General features: G+C 41.8%; 1 protein-coding gene across 2 annotated transcripts in view; it reads right to left on the reverse strand.

The window, feature by feature from the left end:
- Positions 1–13,156: 13,156 nt before the first annotated feature.
- The window catches only part of LOC135897258 (uncharacterized), a 135,768-nt gene continuing 125,203 nt past the window's right edge, over positions 13,157–23,721 (reverse strand). For both annotated transcript variants that reach the window (XM_065425852.1, XM_065425858.2), the window contains 3 exons: positions 19,956–20,238; positions 16,351–16,436; positions 13,157–14,236 (listed from right to left, as the gene is read on the reverse strand). In XM_065425852.1, the coding sequence (XP_065281924.1) occupies positions 14,148–14,236; positions 16,351–16,436; positions 19,956–20,238 (458 nt within the window). In that variant the 3' untranslated portion in view covers positions 13,157–14,147. The remainder of the gene's footprint in view (positions 14,237–16,350; positions 16,437–19,955; positions 20,239–23,721) is intronic.

The following is a 23,721-nucleotide window of genomic DNA, read 5'->3' on the forward strand; positions in this document are numbered from 1 at the left end:
AGGCGACGCTTAATGCATTTCATTTTGTGCTCGCAGCTTTGATTGTGTGAGAGTGTCCACCCAACAATGTTTTCTTTGTGGTGTCTTGGTGATTGATAACAAAGCAGAAATTAGGATGTGATTTAGTTCAAGGCATAACTTACGGGCAACCTTATCTAGCATACATTGTGCACCAGTAAGCACACAAGTTTCTTGGCTTGTTATGAGATGCCAAATTACAATAGTGTGCGGCATACAATCCTGTGGGATGGCTTCAAATGTAGGCATGGAGTGCAAGCATCATACATGGTTTTGAAACTACCGTACCAAGTTACCATGTGATGCAGCCATGCAGTTTGGTCAACACTCGTGTGGTTCACAAGCTTCTATCGGCAATGGTACAAGAAGCTGTTAAGCTGTCACAATGCCAGACCTTTTTTTTTTTTTTTCGAAGGGGATGGGGGGTTATGGCGATGAAGCTTTGTGAAATGGTGCTTTCGAGAACTGTACTTATCCGAGTGGATTGTGCTAGCAACCTCTAGTTCAGGGAGCTGGTTGCCTTTGCTGTCAGTGGTTGCTTGCATGTTTTAGAGAGTCTTTCACATTTCGTCTTGCATATTGCCGTGCTTTACGTGGCTGCTTTGCCACTACATCACAGGTTGTACTGGAGAATGTAAGAGCACATTGTGATCGAAGCCTAGAATCTAGTATGGCTGGCTTGCTCCCAAACTGTTTTGGTATTTGCAAATGGCTTTTCTTCACTCTTCAATATAATGCATGTGCCAAACATTGCTAGATCAGACACAACTTATTACCTGTAGCTGTACCGGTAGTATTGGGTAGATGCTAGGTTGCCAGTTGCTGATGAAGACGGTTTACTCATTCGCTGCTGAGACATGGGTCCATAATTACTTTGTTTAGCGCAGTACAACAGACACAAGAAAGGCGACCCCAGGACAAGGCGCTACTCTCAACTGACATGCTTCACTACTTTATAGACAGCAGAAACTAGAGGAACATGTGCAGGAACCACCAACATCCGATCACAAGAGCACACTCATGCGACAGAATCCAAAAAACCATATTCAGCGCTGTATAAGGAAGGCACAGTAATGCACTGTGACCCCAATGACTGAATTGAATCAATGACTGAAATGAATGACTGAATTCACTCATTGGGGCCACAGTGCATTCGTGTGCCTTCCTTAACCTTGTACAGCGCTGAATATGGTTTTTTGGATTCTGTCGCATGAGTGCGCTCTTGTGATCGGATGTTGGTGGCTCCACCACATGGTGCTCACTGTGCATGCTCTAGTTTCTGCTGTCTATAAAGGAGTGACGCAATAAAATGATGTCAGTTGAGAGTAGCGCCTTGTCCTGGGGGGAGGTCGCCTTTCTTGTGTCCGTTGTATTGCACTAAACAAAGTATTTATGGATCCGCACCAACTAGCCCGCCAACGCATTGTGTTGAGGCATGGGTCCTTTAACTCAGTAAACTCAGTGCTCTCATAGTGTGTGCACTAATCTGGAGCCCAGCTGTTATTACACTGAAAAGTAAGTACCAAAGGTAGCTGCCTTAACAGTTTGTTTTGCTTAGGATTGGAAAGAGAAACTTTGCAGACTTGCACAACTGCAGCATGAACTTAAAAAAAAAAAAACTTTTTCTACAAGAAACATCTCTAGATTTCAACTATCTGTTAGCTGTAAACTTGAAAATGTAAAAAGAAAGCAACATTCTTGTGAAACAGCCTGGCTTAGTTGTGTCAAGCAACATATAGTATGCGAGCATGTTTTGCATTGGCCAGTGTCAGAATTTCATACAAACCTACTAGAACGAAGACTGGCGCTGCAATTGTTCAACACCCTTGGGACTAGTAAGCACAACAGGCTTTGGATTGGAATTTGTTAGTTCATGTGCCGATGTAGTAATTCGTTTTAGATTTGTGGGTTTTGGATTTGTACTGTTTGGCTCACTTTCCACTTTGTTGTAGTGCTAGCTGGACAGTTTCACTTCATTGCTAGACGGTTGCAAAAAAAAGAAGTTTTAATGTTATTTTATTATTTTACATACTCCTCCTTGTGCTGGTGTCATCAGGATGCAGCTACAGTGCCATTGGTAGTGACCTCTATTGCGTGAAAATATTAATGTTTATTTCAGAGCGGGAAAGTCTGAACCTTGCAGCTTCACAGCGCCTTATGGCGTGTGTGAAGTTCCTGGTAATAAATATGTTCGCAAGATAAAAATGCACTTGAACCTGAATTATATCAAGCCCACGTGCACAGTCAGCTGACCCAGCACTGCTGGTTGTGTTGGCAAGCAACGTTGAGGCAAAGTCGCCTTGCAGGGGTGTGCACCTGGTAATTAGAAATGTTGAAGACATCCCCTCCAGCACATCAAGGACAAGACCAACTGGTGCGGGACTTGTCGTCATGGCAGTGGAAACAAAAGTTTCTGTAAAGTGGGAGTTTGTATACTAGCGAGCAACTTCTCTATTGTATTGTACCTGGTTTTCAAGGGAACTCTGTTTCGTATATATAGAACAATTCCAAATATCTAGGTGTGTTGCGAGTTTTGCTTTTGCATTGTATTGTTCCAGATTTGCTCCCGAAAGGGACATGTAAGCAGCCATAGTCACCTTGTGCTCTAAGCCATCAGCTGATGATTGAACACACTTAATCAAAAAGTATATGAGCCACGTTGCCTGCGATAACCATGCTGGCTATATATAGGCTGTTTGAGGAAGTTCCTGGGGTATGCCACAAGTTGCAATGTCCTGGGAAGTGAAAAGAACTGTCATATTCAGAATCCAGGGTTTGTATGTGTAGAGTGTACCATAAGAACCACAGCAGCCAGCCAAACGACATACATGGTCAAGGTGTGAAGCAGCTTGTATACCTTTGACAAAGGCCGTACGTCCCATCATTCCCATGCTGGTTGAAACACCACTGCAGGAGCCCACTTAGACCTTGGTTCCAAATTTACCTCTTGGTAAGTTTGTAAGGAACTTTTACGGTTATTCATCTCTGCCTACACGAGTCTGTGCAGGAGTTCATGAAAAAAAAAGAAAAAAAAAGAAAGAATCTAAATGAAAATTTATGATGAAGCCTTCAGCCAAAAGTATTTCTATCCACACAGGCGCCTCATTGCGTTTTTGCTTTACACAATTTTGAAGATGGTGCGGCTGTTGCACGTTTTGTGTAGTATGCCTGCAAAAAATATAAATGTTGCCCTGCAATTTTATTAGCTTCAATAAATGGAACTTGTGGCAGTGACATCTAGTAATGCCACAACCGTGGTCCCTGGGTGCCTCAGGCCAACTTGAGACAGCTGGTGTGCACATCTTCGTTCTACAGCATGGTGATGTAGATGGATAATGGCATCTGTGGCAGTATTAGAAGCGTAAGCAGTACGTTGATGCTGTTCGCCAACAAGAACATAATATTGCATCTAGGCCGAGTAAATCCAGTGGAACCGCGTTACAATGTGTAAATAAGTAGCATCGGAAGCAATTTGATCCAATAGATGTAAATTTACGTGCAGAAACTGCTGTAGATAAATTGGCAGCAAGGCCTAAGCAAAAGCCACTGAAATATGAAAGTAGCCGCACAAAAATATGAGGCTGCAAACCCTTGCTGCGATTATTGCAAAAGTCCCTATATACAGACACTTGAGGTGTGTTGGTACTGTACTGCCCCACATAATGTCTAAGAGCAAGGAGAATGTGCAGATGCAAGGATTGGGCTGAGAAAGGTGGTGGCTTGATGCGTGTTATCTTCCAGTGTGCTCAATGATCACATTATTGAACTTTTACTGCCCCACGGCTGGGCTAGAGAAGTGTGCTTGTCTCCTCCTCTGGCCCAGCTATGGCTGCCCACGCAGCCTGCACGCAGAAGTTTAGTTTGCTGCAGAAATTGAGGTGAAGGGAAAGCCAAGATTGTTGGTGGCTTATTGCGCTTTTAGTCTCGGACGCCGTGTAATGAGAGTTTTGGAGACAAGTCGCAGCCTATAAAACTACAAACCTTCATTTAACTGCCTAATGCTTTGCTGTCGCTATTAGTACTTTGCCTTTTGGGTGAAACCCAACTTTTTATGTGTAGTACTCGTATCTCTCGTGCAGTTTTTTTGAAGTACGTAGAGTGGAACATAACATCGTCAATTAGCTGCACAGGGCACAATAGTTGGGACCATGGCCAGTATTCGTTTTTGCCCGTAGGCAATACTGCATACCAGGGCAAGCGCATTTTAAATCTGGGAACTCAATTTCATTATGTTCATGAATATTTTGCTCTGTGATATTGAATGCCGTGTCAGATCTTGCATTTTACTGCAAGAGCACTTGACAGCTTGTAATGCCCTTGTCATAAAGTTGGGGGAGGAAGCAATTGCTACTGCCACTAGGATTCAAACTATTGTTCCTGTGGCAACATTTAGTTGGGAACTGTATGTTTTAACCACTGCATTATCCCATACTTATCAGAATTTGGCCTTCTGGTCAAAAGCATGGCAGTTTGGATGAGTGGATATGTCATGACTTTTTTTAGGCTCGTAATGCAGCTCGGAATGAGCACAAAAGGAAGGTGGAAAGGGTAATCATTAGGAACAGAGAACAGGGTGAGCGCTAACTTCCAACTGATGGTTTATTTCATGACTCGGAAGGCTTACTTATACACTCAGCGAACCATGTAACATGAAGAGACAACACAAAACCAAGCAACAAAAGCAAAAGTAACCATGTGAAAAAACATAGACAGCCTGCGGCGGTCCGAGATATGCCAATTCATTGTTTGATAATGAAGGGGAGCTTACATATGCATAACCAAGACCTATGATAGCTTTTGCTTCAATGATTTCACTTGTGAGCTGATTATGACTAGGAACTAGAATGACTCATTCTTCTAAAACAGGCACACAACTACATGTTTTGCATGCTGCCCAAGAAACCTCCCAGCTGTAATACAATTCTTAGCATTGTAACAATGTTCGCACAGCCTATCATCCTGACATCGGCCAGTCTGACCGACGTAATGTTTTCCCGCACTTGAGTGGAAAACATTAAACAACACAATGTGTGCAATTAAACTTTATGATTCTTATCACAGCTAGGAATAGCCTCCTTTTTCATATTAGTGAGCTTGCAAGTGCTCATAAGCTTGTCAAGGGCAGAAAACACCACACGGATATTTACTCGCTTGGCGATTTTCTTCAGATCGAGACGGTGTGAATATACGGGATAATGCTTGTCCTACCCCGAGTAGTTGTAGGATTATCTTCGTGCCGGTTGTCTTTTCTAAACTCTCTTAGAATCCGTTCAGCTACTTTGCAAGGACATGGGAAAACCAGCCTGCAAAAGCCGTACGCACTGAGAAGCAAAGCTAGACAAAACGGTATGATGGCACGATTTTTGCAAAGCATTATTTTGGGCAAATGTTAACAATGCCTCTCTTGACCAACTTAGAAATGAGCAGAATGAAACGGAAGAAGTGGTTTGGCCACAAAATAAAACCTCGTTTAACGACACTAGAAAAAATTCTAATAGAGAAACATTATTGGTTTAATCTTAATGAATTATGAAACAATAGACCTGACACATTGGTAAAACTGATAACTGATAGCCTGTATTAGTCTATTGGATTATGAAACGGACCTACACTGATAAAACAGATAGCCAATACTAGTCTATAAAACAAGGGGCTTCATACACTGATAGCCTAGGCGAATTGGTGTAGATATGAGCACGGTGTGGCAAAGCGGTTTGCTCTACAAAGGTACATTAATTCCTCACTTTAAAGCGAAGCTTTCTAGGTGAAGCCTCCTGGACTTTGCGGACCTTGATGGCTATATTGTGAAATAGCTTATTCATAGGACAGCACTGATGTAACAAATAGTGGCTTGTATAGAGCTCGATCTGTACTATCCCTACAGATGTGTTGGCAGCCAGCTTTGTTCTCTACAAAATTACGCAATGAAACAACTAACAGTACCTAAATATAGTCATTGCAACAAATGTACAGCTTGGAAGTCATACCTATTATTAAAGCGAAGTCTTCTGTGCCTTCATTCTCTATGTTTGGAACATCTGCACAGTTGGCTTCTTGCTGAGCAATACTGCCGGTACAAGTTTGTTATGATCACTATAGTCCTGTTGCTTCTGTTTGGACCCATAAAGGATTTTATTTGTCTTGTGGAACATTGTATTGCCCAGTGAAAGCAGCTGCAGGACTGGCAGAAATCTCTATGGGATGTACAATTCTTATATATTACCAATACATACTTCTTGAAATTTTCCCTAGGGGAAGTTGAAGGGGGAGCCAAAATTGGTTATATGCATTGCTTCGTTCTATCTCTGTTTCATGTACTGCACTATGAATCTCGGAGAACTTCAAGAGGAATTTCGTTTACTTTGTTACATCCATTATTTTGTTAACGAAGTTGGTTTATATAATAATGTAGCATCAAAAAATCAGCGAGCAGAAAACTTGGCATAGGGCAAGGCAAGACGCATGCACTTAAAGATAAGCACGGTAATGTCATCAGCAATTTCAATGTTATAGTAAATGCAGCAGAAGAATTCTATACTGACCTGTACTGTACCCAGAGCAGTCGTGCTACCTTCATTCGAAGTAGTGATGAACAGGATACAGATATATATAACTAGTGGTGAAGTTAGATAAGGGCATTGCAAGCCATGGCCCAGGATAAAGTGGTAGAAGATGGAATAACAGTTTATTTAATCAAAGATGGAGGAGCCATCGTGCTTGAAAAGCTTGCAGCCCTTCATACACAATGGTCACGACTTCAAGTGAACCAGAGAGCTCGAAGAATGCAAACAGAGTGATCGTCCAGCCAGTTTAGAATCTGAAGCCATTTTTGGAGCTGGAAAAATGTCGTTGTGGAGCAGTATAGGTGCAGCCACACCAGCATTTTGGAATAGTTTCGGAGCTGAAGAATTGGTATTTTTTAGAACACTTGGAGCAGTATTGTGTAGCCATTTGGCGAAGCTTGTTATTACTGTGCAATCAGAAAGTGCTGCCGAACAGTGAAGCAGGAAACAAAGCCAACAGAAACCAATTGAGCATGCCTTCCCACGGACGGTATACCATGCACGCCATGTTGCAAGCATTTTTATTTCGGTAGGCTAGGAACGGAATTTTGTAAACAATTCAATAGAACTTTGTAGGCTAACGAGAACAATGATATGCACTTACGGGCAAGACAGGCATAAGATTGCATATACAGCTGTCAGGCACAGACAAAAAGCGATGGCAAATGTCTGATGTGCCTTCCAAATCACAGATGTGCTTTGATAGGCTTTACTGCACTAGACAAAATGTATATTACGCCCAATAACAATGCTAGAAGCTCAACAAGAGACTATGCATCTATGAATGGCGCCAAGATGAGATGCCTCCATACGGTGTGCAAAGATCGATGACATTCGAGAACAACATTCGTACCATCCCGTAGATTTGCTTTTGTTGTGAGGCAGTTTGTCCGCTTCCTGTGTTTCGTGTGGTCTCTGCGAATAGATACGAGTCAATTCGGCACAAAAACCTAACTTCTGTCGCCGATACTCAACCAACCTTTTGAAGCACTAACCAACAAGGGGCCAACGATTAACGGCCAAGGCGGCCAATGCGGCTGGCAAGCTTTCCACAAGCCATCGCGGAAAGCTTATTGCTGATATATTCGTATAAGTGGCTAACCGGCAATCGGTTCCGAGATCATGCATTCGTGTTTTTGACAACCGTCAAAGCTTGCAACTACTGCAATTGTGCATAGAAGTTCGCAGATTGACAAAGTTCTGAACTGCATGTGCAAATGCGTGAATCTGCATGCATCTGCGTGCATGAACACGCTTAATGCGATACGATTTGTGTGCCTTCCAGTAGCACATAGGTACAGCTTTTATCGCCGTTCCGTTTGTCGGCGTTTGGTATAGGAGTTTATGACTTGGATGATCCTTGTACAAGACAGGTGTCTCATAATCAGATTGTGGTTCCGCCATGCAAAAACCCCAGGATTAAATTTTCTTTTGTCCCGAAGTCACACTGAGCGTGCAATGCATCGACCTCAGCCAAGCAATTTCACCAAATGTACGAAAGTAGAGTAGCAGATAATCGAATCGCGAACTGAATTATTTGAATGTTTACAATGCGATTTGTTATAGTTGCGTACAGTCAACGTCCGATTTTCTGGACTCCCTAGGGGGCTGCAAAAACGTCCAAAAAATGGGGCAGTTTTAGGCAGAAGCAGGCATTTGGAACAAAAAAAAAAAGTATGAAATAAGATTAAACAAGATAACAGACATTGAACAAGAATCTGCATAACAAACAACATGAGAGAAACCTTTTCACAATTATGATTTGAGAGGTATAAATGAGGAATGAACGCTATGGTTTATTCACAAAGTGCAGAAAGAAAGGATGAAACCGTAGGACAGTCGACAGTTGTGGCAAGTAATGTGTTGCATTCGGAAATTGTGCACAAGAAAAAATTTTTAAATACGTTGGTCCTGCAGGAAAAATCTCTAACCTTCTTGTTGTGAAAAGAGCGCGTGCAGCGGTGGCTAGCTTGTAGAATATATGATGTTATATCTATTCCTAATTGATTCTTATGGAGTAAGAATACAAATTTCATTCTGTCCCGGTAACGCCTTATTGCAAGGTTTTCCAGCTCTGCAGCTTCTAGAAGAGATGATAGGGATGTGTGCCAGCTGTAGGAATTGAAAATAAACCTGGCTGATCTTCTTTGTACTTTCTCAATTTTAGTGATGTTGGTTTATGCGTGCGGATCCCAAACAATCGCAGCGTATTCTAGAATGGGTCGGATGAATGTTTTATATGCTAAAAGCTTTATTTCAGGTGAAGCATTTCCTACTGATTGCCTTAAAAAGTCTAGTTTCTTCATTGCTTTATTATAAATGTATGTTACATGTTCATTCCACCTAAGATCTGATGTTATTACTACTCCCAGGTATTTAATGAATCTCTCCAATCCTATTCACTGCATGCTTAGAGGTATTCAAGCTATTAGGATGGGATGGCTTAGGAGTGAGAATAAACAGCGAATATCTCGGTAACCTTCGGTTTGCGGAAGACTGTCCTATTCAGCAACAGTGGAGACGAATTGCAACAAGTGATTGAGGAACTTACCCAAGCAAGTGTAAGAGTGGGGTTGAAAATGAATATGCAGAAGACAAAGGTAACATTCAATAGCTTGGCAAGGGAACAAGAATTCAGGATTGCCAGTCAGCCTCTAGAGTATGTGCAGGAGGATGCTTATCTAGATCACTTACTCACAGGAGACCCTGGTCATGAGAAGGAAATTCATATAATAAAATGATGGAGTACATACAGCAGGCATTACCAAATCCCGACTTAGACTGTACCCCCTTTCGTTGAAAACTGTACAATCAGTTTATTATACCGGGGCTAACATACGGGGCACAAACTTGGACGTTGACAAAGAAGTGCAGGACAGGTTAAGGAAAGTGCTAAGAGTGATGGAACGAGAAATGTTGGGCATAACATCAAAAGACAGCAATTAAAGCCTTGCTGGTTTCCGCAGAACTATGACGTTAAAAGACAGCAAGAGAGTGGTGTGGATCAGAGAGCCAACGGGGATAGCCAATATTCTAGTTGACATTAAGATAAAGAAATGCAGCATATCCAACAAGCTAGAATCTATACAAAGCGAAGCTTTGTGTGAGTGCATAAAGAGTCGAAATGCTAGTACACACATGTACGTACATGTGCACAAGTGTGGGTGCACACAAATTATACCAAGCCTTAAGCGGAGTTGATGGCTACTAGCGAGTACGAAAGACACCTTGAACTCATCATGGTTCCAGAGGCAGCATGCGCATACGTACGTAGTGCAATTTGAATCCATTCCGCCCGCAAAGCGTTTACTTCTTCATTACCGTGCAGCCACGGATGCTCAAAGGTGAGCTTTCTGCACAGCTGGCACCACCGCTAAGACCAGAGCCACCTAGTGGTGATGAAAGGAACCCAACAGAGGTGGTGCATGCGTGCGTCTCTCCTCTGCAAAAATTAGTTGGCCTATTCGGCGACAAAACAGGCACACAGCTCCCACATCACGAAAACCTGGCGATATTCATAAAGAAAAGCTTCATTTTTAAAATGGAGCTCAGCAGGCCATGTTATGCGTAGGGTAGGTAACCAGTGGACTATACGAGTTACAGAATGGGTGTCAAAGGAAGGGAAGTGCAGTAGAGGAGGGCAGAAAACTACGTGGGTTGATGAAATTGGGACATTTCTAGGCGCAAGTTGAAATCAGCTAGCACAAGACAGGGGTAATTGGAGATCGCAGGGAGAGGCCTTCGCCCTGCAGTGGACATAAAAATAGGCCGATGATGAATGTAGCATAGCTTCTTGGAGCATTACCTGCCATAAGGGGCAAATCCTGGTGCGCTGTCGGTGTTGTCAACTTTTTTTTCTATGTGAAACAATGCACACAAAGAACAGTGGTTCACAATTATTCACGCATTCAATTTCCAAGACTGTCGCTTAATGAAAACTCCCACATGTGCACATGCTCTCGCAGTTTTAAGCAAGTTGTTCAGAGTACGCATACGTCTGCCAGCCTAATGGGCAGAGCATCAGGAGGAGGAGCAGATTCTAATGAAGCATCAGAGTAGACTTTTGTTCAATATGTCCATTCTACACAATTTTTTTATTGAAGAGGCCAGAACTAGGCGAGGCTGCAAAGTGCCTGGTATGAAGCAAAGAATGTACCATGTTACAGTTTTGTCTAAACAAATCACGTATAAAGCAATCGCTCACAATGGAAGTTGATACCTCTCTACCAGTTCCTTGGGCAGGGGGACTTGCTTTACTGGAATCTCTTTTGGAATGTAGCAATTATTACTCTTTTGCTTAATTCTGAAAATAGTCTCAACTTAAGAAATGTGCTGTGTGTGTCATTTTTTGTCTTCATTCAGTTGTGCTGGACATTTTAATCGTGAATCCGAACGAACTAGCTTGCCAACACGCTTTAGTCTACACTTTTCTTTTCCCACACAAACCACACAATGTGGCTTTTGCCACAGACATTTCATCAGTAGTAAACCAGAGGAAAACTCGAATAGGAAACAAGACAACACTACAACTTTTAGTAAGAGTTGTTTGTACAGTGTTGTAGCTGGATATCAGCACAGCTTCTATGCAAACATATAACAATGCATGAAAAAATACCTTCGCAGTCTAGAGTGCACACCCATTGGTGGAGGCTAATATGCATCCACCTCTGAGGGGCAAATGCCACTACCTCCTAAAGTTTTACCCTACTATAGCCTACTAGATTGTGAAGACGGTGCATTCCTGCTATCAAAAAGATTTACCATTATCAAATATATTTTGAGTAGCAAGGTTGACAAGGCAACATTGCGGTACTTGATCTGGAATGCACTGCGGAAGTCCATCTGCACAAGAGTAGCATCGATAGGTTACCACCCAGAAGAAACTTCTTTGCATGGGAAATGCACCTGTGGACGTTGTTCCTGTTCATTAAAACCTTTGCAAATGTGTGAAGTGTGCAATGACAAGATAGACCCCGGAGAGAAATGTGACCTTGTGGGACCTGGTAAGAGGTCGCAAGTGTAATTATTTGCATGCGTGGTACAATGTGTAATGGAGATGATGCCACATTTTTAGTCACCCTCAAGTTATGGGCAAAGGACTTCAAATGTTTTTTCAAACCCAAATTTATTGCGATATCATGATAAATTTCATGATAATAATAACATATTATCATTATCATGATATTAATATGATAAGCTTCAAATGAACTAGCTTGACTTAGTCTTTTTTATAATGTAAATTTATGAATGACTACATGGTTGCACTGATAGAAAAGAAATTCAACAGCAAGACAAGAAAGAGCAGTAAATGACTTATATTTGCATTTTATGAACGAGAAACAACTTGCAGCTGTAGAAACAAAAATTGCCAGTTCCGAGGACTTTCCATCTAAATCACCACCTCACATCTGTACTTGCGTATACTAAGCACAGCCTGCACCAACCAGTCTAGTCAATTTACAGTCAACTTACTAATCGTGGCAGGTACCAGCTTTTGGAAAGTTTCCTGGTCACAGCAAGTCCGGCCTGAGCCAGCTTGGATTTTCATGAAGCTCGTTGTCTACTGGTTATGTCAAAAGTTCTGAAGCTGCTCCGTGAGTTGAAAGATCTCTCGATGGACTTTCCTGTGGGGCGGTAAGGTGTCAGAGGGAAGCACCCAAGAATAAACCGCGCAACGGTTCCTGCAATAATAAAGTTCCTCCTCCTCCTCCTGTGGGGCTACCACAGTATGCCTTGCAGCAAAAAAATACGAAGGTGGGCGGGCTCTCTCACACTTGTTTTTTGGAAAATGTGGAAACATTATAGGGGCCTAGCCAGCACCTTGAACTTTCGACCACAGTGCAAGAATTATTCAGAAGGAGAATCCTTTTACCTGTGCCAACCAACAATGCCAATGCACTCGGGCGGCACGGTAGCGTCACACCATGCGAGGACGAAACCAAATGTTTCCGGTGCATCATACATTTCCGTTGTTTACGTGCACTTTGATGGAAGTGGCTCATGAAAAAAACTATGCTAATGCTCCATACTTAGCAAACTTTGCTTAATTTCGTGCATAGTTATTCCTAGATACTGCTCCAAATACGTGCCACAAAGCATTTCAAAAGAAATGTTAGCAGCAACTCATCAGCAGAGAGTGCCTGCCGATGCCACAAAGTTACTAACCTGCATGCTTTTTGATTATGTGGGCAGATGTCCTCGTGAAACAATGCTGTGATTGCTCTGATCTGGGCAGGGTGTGATGAGCTGTGCAAGCTTTCGCGGCTAGCACCGACTGCTGCTTTTCTTCGTAGCCATGTGCTTTAGCAGTTGCTCTTGTATTACATTGCACTGGCTTTCAGCAGGCTTCCCATGCCCATGTGACCAAGAGATTAGGATCTTCATGACAGCAAAGGCAAGCACCTCCCATCTGTACGATTTGAGTATGGGGTGCAAATACATTGCATTGAACTACAGCAATGGTTACGTGTCATGCAGGGAAAAGAAAATTAGCCTTAAAGTTCCCAGTGAACCAGCACGATTGCAAGCGTGTGCTCGTACCATTCCAAGGAAAGATTGAGAGCTCACATTAGGACTATGGTCGCAACAATAAATTTATATATACAGAGAAAGCAGTACTACGGCGAGCGGTAAGGTGGAGACCTGTAGAAAATCGATGGTGCATCCTGTCACCTCCGATGTTTTCTAGAGTTCGTGGACAGCAGTTCTTTTATTCTTGGTTGGAACCCTTTGAGTGCAAGCACCAGTAGCAGTGAAGTAGCCAACCATGACACCAGATGGTACAGCTTCTGTAACTCTGCTATCGCAAATGTACGTGCACAAATTGGACCACAGACATTTGATTCATCACCTCACATAGGCTTGTTAGATAAGTTTGCAAGAGAACAAGACATTGTCTTGACCAAAAATACATAGTTCTTAATGCACTGATCTGCAAAAAGTCGTGGAAGATGCCAGATGTACTGCGTTTTCCAGCTAACGTGCCACTGTAAGATATATGTATTCTTGCAAAAATAAGAAGTGAAGGTGCTCCGACCAATACTGGCCTTCGAAATAAAAAAAAGAAATCATGCCTTTTGTTGCTTTACAACTCGTATTAAGAAAGCACCTCTTTTGTCTCAAAAGTGGCGAGCGCCAGAATGACCTTTAATCAGCACATGCTCTTCACATCTTATCCTTTTTACTGTGAAAGGCGTACAAGAGAGGGAACCATTGCGCCACAACCTGCACAGTGACCGTATTGAGTTGCAAGGAGAAGGACTGTTTCACCTCCTGAATAATTCTTGCTCTGTGCTTTTGAAGTACTACAGTGTACCTCAACGCTTATGTCAATGAATTCTTGACAGAAAGGAGTCTTTTGCCCATTTTGCAGGGCTTGGTGCACGAGGAATACCTTGCCATACAGCCTAGCAGAAGTTCTTGTCATGAACAGTAGTCGAAAAACTTTTGATACAAGTCACATTTAATAAATGTCATCTGAATTCAGAAGTCAAAAGCCAAAACTAATTAAAATCACGCAGGTACCAGCAGGGTAAGTACACCCTTTGTACAGGGCAACTACAATCACTATGGTGAGTCTTCATCTGAGTCTTCATTCTCATCGTCGTCCATTAAAAATTTCATTGGTGGCCAAAACGCCATTTCGTCCAGTACTTCTGCAAGTAGGCGGGAAAAGAAAAATAGCATCTTATAAGAACCAGAAGCATCTAGGTGCAGCAGGTGGGCCAGCCCCACCTGTGCATATATTTCGTTTCTCACCCTGCATGCAATGAAGTTGGCAACCTGAACTCCAACCTGTCTATTCTCTTTTGCTCATTGATTCCATGCAACATGTCAAGGTACTACTACCAAAAATCAATCAACTACTAGCCTGTGAGAAAGCACATACTTACAAAGAGTAGTTCTTTCATCATACCACATTCCAAATAACTGGCAAATAGCACAATTATAATCCTTGGGCTTCATTGCTCAAAGAGAAAGAGATTAACTTTCATTTATGAACAGTTTTGTTCCAGCCGTCATTTTTGATAACTTGATTGACCTACCAGCCACAATTTGTGAATTGCAATACAGGCCTTAAATTAATTAGTTATAAAGTTGTTAACTAAAATTGTTATTGATTTATTAGGGGTGGACAAATATATTCAAAGTTTTGAATACGAATCAAATATTACACACCAATTATTCGTGTTCATATTCAAATATGAAATATATAGTATTTTAACTAACCAAATATTTTGCAACAGACTTAAAGTTTGGTTACAGTTGCCTGTCTGCTAAACAAAGTATATTGTAAAATCTCATGAGTGCTACAACGATAATAGTTCTCGAAGCAATGCAGAAACAAAATGGGCAACGCAAGCTTCGTTTTGGGTTTTGCGGCGGAAGCCCACATGACAACCTAGAATTTGTTTGTAGTCTGTCATTTAGTGTTTTTGACAGTCTATAGCCATGTAACAGTTTTATCTTCTACTCTGCAACCTGCAAGGCTTTCCTTTCATAGGCCCTTTTTCATGTGTCTATGGTACACAAGTCCTTCAGCAGCTTTTATTTTCTTTACTTTTTCCACAACTATTGCTCTTTTTTTTTCTGGCAACCATTTATTTAGCATACTTCGAATGCTAGTCATACAGAAGCCATTCTTCCTGGGAAATATTGCTTACAACCAGGCTCTGAAGTTGTTGAAAGGCTATTCGTGCTGCTTCTTTAATGACAATATGTCATCTTGTGCTTATAACTGAACTGTCTTTTCTGCACTAATCAGTAATAGCTTGGCACGTAATTATGTCGAAGTAAATATTCCTGCAGTAAATATAAGCGTCTGCACTTGACTATTCAATAATTACTACTTCATATCTGAAAAAGTTGACATTTGTCCACCTTTATTATTACGTAAATCATGCATTTCGATTTCTCGCACATGTAATGTCCATCTCTTTGAGCAGAATCCACCCCAAGCTTTAAAATTGTGATGTCTGCCACAGGCAATTTTGAAAATTCCTAACTCATTCTGAAACACTATTAGCAGTAGCAGACAAAATGGTAGCAGTGACTAACATGCATAGTTTGTCATTGCACAATGTTTCAAACCAATGTCGATGAAACAAATTAGTTTTGCACTCTTTTTCATGTTACTTTTGCGGTGGTCAGCATTATAATGATGTTAAATAGGCAACGTCTTTCCTCTGGAAATGAAGAGCCTTACAAGTAGTATATGTTGTACTACATGCACATTCTGGACTTTACACTATTGTGGTACATTTTTATGTACTTGGATTTCTGACGGATAATCTCTGAGCATTACGATTTACTTATTGAAATAGAAACTAGGCATAGCCACAATATGGTTGACAAAATTGTCTTTGCTGTTATAAATAAACATGAAACTAGAAACAAAAACAGGGGAACACTGTCACCATGCTGGCAGAACATTGACAATTTGTAGAGCAACTTTTTTACATTAATAACTGACTATAATTTAGTTTTTCTTTCAAGGTTATTTTTAGCAAGGGTCAAAATGAAAATTTAACAGTTTTATACATTATTACTTAAATTGCTTAAAATACAATGCTACATTAATTTTATGGCTACAAAAGACCACTTATTTTCGCATAGATGTTCATATTGCTTCTTCAGTTATGCAGTATATATTCGACTATGCTGCATCCTTGCAGATCGTCAAGCTGCCTGAAAGTCATAACTGGAGATAAAGTGATCGAGAATGATTTCAAGTGGCCTCCTTATTGCACATAAACCGCAGGATACATACCCTCTTTGGGAGTTTCTGCAGAACTGCGACTCTTCTGGTTGGCGTCCTTTAACGGGCTTCCTGGCTCAGCATTTCCCGTACGTGAACTGAAAAGCGCACACAATGTCCAATACCAATGTACAGCCACTGTCAGAACTAACATGAACAATAAAGACATATTTAAAGGATTAACTTGAACAAATTCCAACTGATGGAGCAAAGTCTGAATGCTTTGAAAGGAAGACACATTCAAGGGACACTAGAGAAAATGATAAGTTGAGCTGCAACGGTAAATGACCTAGAATACCAAAAAAGTTCCTTTTATGGAGAGCAGAAACTTAATAAGCCCAGAAAAAAATGCACTAGCGCGTTGGGCATGGATTTTAACGGGCTTGATTAACTTTTTCATCACTAAATATGGACCTAATTGTAGTCTAATAGAACCAAAGAATGAACTCAACAAGTTTTGAGAGCTTTTATTGCGCCGAAGTTGTCCGGACACAAATACATGTTGAAATCCCTGATGTCACACTGGCATAGCAATTCTGGTGTTTTGATGAGAAATTTAAGAAATTGAACTCTGGCCTTCATGTTCTCTTCTGCTACCTACCTCTTACCACAAAATTAATTCCAAGAGAGCTTGAAGAATAATTGAGCAGTTTCACAAAATATAATGTCCGTTGGCGCTTGCTTATGCTGTCACATTCAAATCACCCAAGAGGATCAGTGGCATGCTTTACTGTAGTTGACATCTGTGTAATGCGAAACATTGTCCGAATTGCACCACGAGACGCAGACGTGCATTGAGCTAGCGGGGTTTGAGTGGTTTCAGATACGCTTTGTAGCTTTCCTATTATCTAGTCATTTAGGACGCCAAGGGGAAACTGAACCAGCTAAACCACTGGTGCTTGCCTGCGTCTCTTGCTCCTGCTAATACGGTGGCAGCCAGAAGGGCATGTCCAAAGAGGAGATACTTTGTGCGTGCACGATGAGCCCACACAAAGCATTTGGCGCCTCAGCCAACCACCAAGCGCGCCAGCAAATCTAGAGCAAGGGTACCCAGCCTTTCACGCAACACAGCTTCTGAAGAGGCTTATTGATATCATGGTTAATTATGCAGTTCTAGGCGCTTTCTTTTGGGGCACGAAGCTTTAATTTAATTTGGGCAAAAGTCACGCGTGATGACTATCCAAATAGCAGTTTCATCTTGCCAGCTGCTTCATGAAAGAGGCCAGAGGCAAGCTGGGTTGACTGACAAGAATGCTTTGCATTAAAAGAGAAAGAGAAACCAAAGGTGCACTCGAGGCATGCTTGGTAAAGTATAATGGAGCCTGTAAATCACGATTATGAGGCATGCCATAGTGGGGGACTTCAGATTAATTTTGACCACCTGTGGTTAACATGCACCTAAATCAAAGTAGACTAGCATTTCGACATTCTGCTCCCAACTACGTACAGCATGTGTAAATTGCATAGGTGCCTCTGTTGCTCTATTAGTACTGAGACGGCCTAAAGTATATGTACAGAGCAAAATTTGGAGATGATGCACACATTGAGTGAAAGGACACAAGCAGCCCCCCATAGATCTCATCCCAACACTAAAAGCAATGTTTCTTTAGACATGTTGAAAATATTTACTTAACTGTAACATTTCATTGATAGTAACACGCGCTTCACAGCCAGGTAGTAAAAATGCAATGCGCTTGGCTGTTCACTCACAAAATATTTTTTAAAAGGGAGAATAACAATTTGTCCTTTGTAAAAAAATGACCCACGTTCCACGAAGTGAACCTGTATTTCATATGATCATACTTTCTCCGATTTCTGCTGTCACTGTTTATCTTAATTTTTGCTCACTTCAAGACAGCACAATTAACACATTATTACATGACTATTTCATTTCATGTCTTATTCACCAGGATCCACTGTGAAGCAGACAGAGCTTGAGTGGCATACAACATCCCATACTCTGTTTCAGAAGTTCTGTGCAGCAGAACCAAGGCTAGGCGAACCACGAGCGCAAATTCTTGCATAGCGAGATATAATGCTACAGTTCGGCACCTGTTGGATGATTAAACGGCCTTGACAAGTGGTCTTGTCCGCACATGTTTATTTGGAAGCTCCTCTGCAGGTCACAGGACAGTTTGTTGCGTGACTTTGCTTCATCCTTTAATAAAATATTTATTGAGGTTCTACAATACTGAAACTACAGTTAATCCTCCACTTGTTCGAGTGAAAATGTGCAAAAAAAAAAATTCATGCAATGTTGCCATAGAGACATTATTTGCATTTAAAAAATAAAAAAAAATTAATTCTTGTAACAGTGGCTAAATTCATACATGTAGCCGGCACAGCCACAAGATTGCTTCATCCTTCACAAAAATGGCGTCTGCAGACTTGCTTGTTAGGTATCATCCCAAGCTGCTCTTTTACGTAAAAGGAACAGATAAGTTGGTGTTGAACATGCTTGAAACAGTGCAGGACGAGCGAGGCTAACGTGCGCAAATTCTAATTAGGAAAACAGCTACGCTTACGAATGTCAGCGAGAGCACCATGTACAAATGGATGTTACAAGAGGGATCAACAGATGGCGCCAAGGATCCATGCAGCATGCTGGCTGAGTGATCCTTGTGAACCCTCTGATTCCGCTGTCTCTGCAAACCTCCTCCTCTTCTGTATCTTGAAGTATCTTGAAGACGCACGCCTTTTTGATGTCAGAGCGAATGTGGAATGAATTTTCTAGCACTGTTATCACGACAGCTCATACCACTGGGCAGTTGGTCGTAGTAGATGCTGTCTACGGTGCAACGCTAACTGTTAGCAGACAACAGGGCGTGGGAAGGGCACCTTTAAGATGTGTTCACCCTCTGATTGGTCGAAGAAGCCTATAGCTTCCACAGTGTTGCACATAACTACTGAAACAAAGTACTATATACTAATCAGCCAGTTGAGTGCAGGACGAAGGCTTTTCTTAGTGGTCTCCATTTAGCTGCTTCACAATTTCATCAGACCACCGAGTTCTTTGCAGTCCTTGACTGCGTCTCCCCATTCCCTTGGAACTTTGTAACTAAGAGACCATCGATTATCTGTTCTATGCATTACATTGGCTGCCCAACTCCATTTTTTAAATGAACGATTATTTATGCGTATAGTATATACAGGAAATCGAAGTGAAGCTAAAGGCCATTTGGCCTGACGTGGTTTCACCACGAGGGAAAATAGAAATTTAGTGACAGAAATATACTTCGCAGAATAAATTCAATAAACAATGCTGTTACATGTACCAAATACAAATGTGAAATGCAATAAACAATGCTGTTACATGTACCAAATACAAATGTGAAATGCAGAAAAAAATTATATTAACATGTACGCGAGAAAATGTAATGGCAACATCCATGTGGTCATATACATAAAATTTTTTTTAATGCTTTCCACTATGTATTTATAACTGCAAAAGAAAAGAAAAACAAAAGCATGCTAAAACACCAAATGAAGCCCAATCCTTGACACGCACACAATTGGATACGTGGCCATAATACTAGCTACCCATGTTCACTTTATAATCCATGCTGCTCTTGTCGTGCCTCTGGCATCCTGTGTCCACGAGCAATGAAACTGCCCACCTTAGCTCGGCCCAGGCCCGGTGCCTCCTCTCTGCAGATGCCAGCTGTTCGGTTTTGGAGGCAGCGGAGGCCCTTAGCTGTGCGGCCTGCACCTCCTTCAGACCCCGACCAAAGTAGACGAGTCGTGCGCCCTCCCGTGAACGGGGAGTCATGGCCTTGAGCTGCTGAGCCAGAGATGCGGATGACTCGGTGGCCAGTGGCTTGGCTGGCACCCCTGGTTTCCGGAGGGCCTCGCCTCCTGCCGAAGTTACTGCTGCAACCCGACTTCCACAGGCAGCCACTACTGTAGATCAAAACAAGGACAGGTACAGAATAAAGAATACATATGCGGTTTCCAATACAGAACAGGTGAGCATAAAGGTGGCTGTTGGTTAACCAACCTGTGTACAAACAGAGCATTGTAGCAAAGTGATTGATTGGTTGATTGATTGATTGATCGATCAGTGAGCTATGTACAGGTGGCGTGGCCCTTGACAGTCCTTGGCACACTTTAATGGGACACTAAAAAGAAAAATTGAATCAGCTTTGATTGATAAAGTATTCTTAAAGAACGCTACTATTGTGGGATCTGAATTAATAGGTTGATAATTAAAAAAAGAAAACTATAACCAAAGTTATGTTTTCGAATTTTGTGCCAATGCTCCAGAGTTGGCACTTTAGTGTGACGTCACACATTTTCACATTTCGTTTTTCACATTTCAGCCATTGTGGGTAGGTAAAAGTTCTCGAAACTTCTGAAGTTGTCCTTGGCTCTTTTATAATACAATGTAGTCCACTTTTACTGATCAAAATTTAACTTGGCCTGAGCAGATGATGTCAAAGTCTATTACATCACGGCAGGCCGGTGCAGGAACTTCAAGGTGGCGCCGCCACCCATTATTTGTTTTTGAGTCTTATCTGGTTTACCAGGTGTCTTCTTGTGGCAAGAGTGGCTTTTTTAGTATTGTGGAACAGTAATTTACTAACATAGCCCAAATCATTTTTCTTTATTGTCCCTTTAACAGATGTACCGCTGTTTTGATCTTGACTTGCGACAGTGTGTCACATAAATGTAGTCGCAGTTAAACTTTATTACAGTAGGTTTTCATTAATTCGACTCCTGTTAATTTGATTTTTCATTTATTCTATTCCGACCAAAGGTCATGCATGGAGCTCAGGCATTTTATTGGGCCTTGACTTTCATTATTTCGATCCTAAAACAGCCCTTTGCAGGTTAATTCGAACTTGACCGGTCAGCATGCAGTGCTTGACCTTAGTGACCTTGATTAGCGACCCTCTTAGTAGCGCTGTCTGTCCCGGCGATGATTAGGGGACAGTGAATGCATTGAACACATGTCCTCTCTCGTCGAAAATGCCTATTTTCAGATCACCCTCGGAAGATTTTCAAGTAATAACCATAGCTCACAGTGCCTGATTACAGTGTTTATTCAATTCTAAAGCGCACCTTTCTTATCTTTTCTTTTTTTAGGTTGGGCCAAAAATTGGCTGCACTGTACAGTCAGGCACAAAACTAAAACCGTTTTGGCAACAATTGTATGCTTTCATCATCATCATCATCATATCATCATCATCATCATCATCATCATCATCAGCCTGGTTACGCCCACTGCAGGGCAAAGGCCTCTCCCATACTTCTCCAACAACCCCGGTCATGTACTAATTGTGGCCATGCCGTCCCTGCAAACTTCTTAATCTCATCCGCCCACCTAACTTTCTGCCGCCCCCTGCTACGCTTCCCTTCCCTTGGGATCCAGTCCGTAACCCTTAATGACCATCGGTTATCTTCCCTCCTCATTACATGTCCTGCCCATGCCCATTTCTTTTTCTTGATTTCAACTAAGATGTCATTAACTCGAGTTTGTTCCCTCACCCAATCTGCTTTTTTCTTATCCCTTAACGTTACACCTATAATTCTTTTTTCCATAGCTCGTTGTGTCGTCCTCAATTTGAGTAGAACCCTTTTCGTAAGCCTCCAGGTTTCTGCCTCGTAGGCGAGTACTGTTAAGACACAGCTATTATATACTTTTCTCTTGAGGGATAATGGCAACGTGCTGTTCATGATCTGAGAAAGCCTGCCGAACGCACCCCAGCCCATTCTTATTCTTCTGATTATTTCAGTCTCATGATCCGGATCTGCCGTCACTACCTGCCCTAAGTAGACGTATTCCCTTACGACTTCCAGTGCCTCACTGCCTATTGTAAATTGCTGTTCTCTTCCGAGACTGTTAAACATTACTTTAGTTTTCCGAAGATTAATTTTTAGACCCACTCTTCTGCTTTGCCTCTCCAGGTCAGTGAGCATGTATTGCAATTGGTCCCCTGATTTACTAAGCAAGGCAATATCATCAGTGAATCGCAAGTTACTAAGGTATTCTCCATTAACTTTTATCCACAATTCTTCCCAATCCAGGTCACTAAATACCTCCTGTAAACACGCTGTGAATAGCATTGGAGAGATTGTATCTCCCTGCCTGACGCCTTTCTTTATTGGGATTTTGTTGCTTGCTTTATGGAGGACTACGGTGGCTGTGGAGCCGCTATAGATATCTTTCAGTATTTTTACATATGGCTCGTCTACACCTTGATTCCGTAATGCCTCCATGACTGCTGAGGTTTTGACAGAATCAAACGCTTTCTCGTAATCAATGAAAGCTATATATAAGGGTTGGTTATATTCCGCACATTTCTCTGTCACCTGATTGATAGTGTGAATATGATCTATTGTTGAGTATTGTATGCTTTACCTCATAGCAATGTATTGCCGCAGAGCTGACTTTAAAATATCGTGTGGCGAAGCTGACTTTAGAAAACCAGCTGCCTTTGAGCAACAATTTTTCGTGCTAAAAGATCAGCTGCGCGTTACATTCCTACTTTGTTTAGGAGCTTTAATGTCTTTACTTTGAACACATAGAAAGTCGGTGTGTGTTTTGATCTGGAGGTGTGTTAGAATAGGGCAAATACTGCCAAATGAATCAGTGGTGTGTTTTAGTGTTTTTTCCAAGTCTTGTATAATTCAACTCGCTGGATAATTCGACCAATTTTGTCAGTACCGTCAGCGTTGAATTGATGAAAATTAAAGCTGAAATGGTACTTGTAAACTAGGGTGGTTGCTTGGGCTAGTTGGTAATTCACGATAAAAAATGACGTACAGCGCAAAGGGACAAAAGGACTGCAAGATACAACATACACAGCACTGTGAACTAGGGTGGTTGCTTGGGCTAGTTGGTAACTCACGATAAAAAATGACGTACAGCGCGAAGGACAAGGACTGCGAGAGACAACATACAAAGCACTGTGAACTAGGGTGTGGTTGCTTGGGCTAGTTGGTAATTCATGATAAAAAATGATGTACAGCGCGAAGGACAAGGACTGCGAGAGACGACATACACAGCACTGTGAACTAGGATGGTTGCTTGGGCTAGTTGGTAATTCATGACAAAAAATGACGTACAGCGCGAAGGACAAGGACTGCGAGAGACGACATACACAGCACTGTGAACTAGGGTGGTTGCTTGGGCTAGTTGGCAATTCATGATAAAAAATGACAAAGCGCGAAGGACAAGGACTGCGAGAGAACATACACAGCCCTGACACATACAGCGCTGTGTATGTTGTCTCTTGCAGTCCTTGCCCTTCGCGCTGTACCTCATTTTTTATCAAGTACTTTTAAAATTTCCAAGTACTAGTGCCAAAAATCACATGCACAATGTGCCAGCTACTATAACCACTGTCACTACCGTCAAGCCCAAAGTACACTTTCTCCTGC

This window comes from Dermacentor albipictus, chromosome 1, assembly GCF_038994185.2.
Source record: "Dermacentor albipictus isolate Rhodes 1998 colony chromosome 1, USDA_Dalb.pri_finalv2, whole genome shotgun sequence".
NCBI lineage: Eukaryota > Metazoa > Arthropoda > Arachnida > Ixodida > Ixodidae > Dermacentor > Dermacentor albipictus.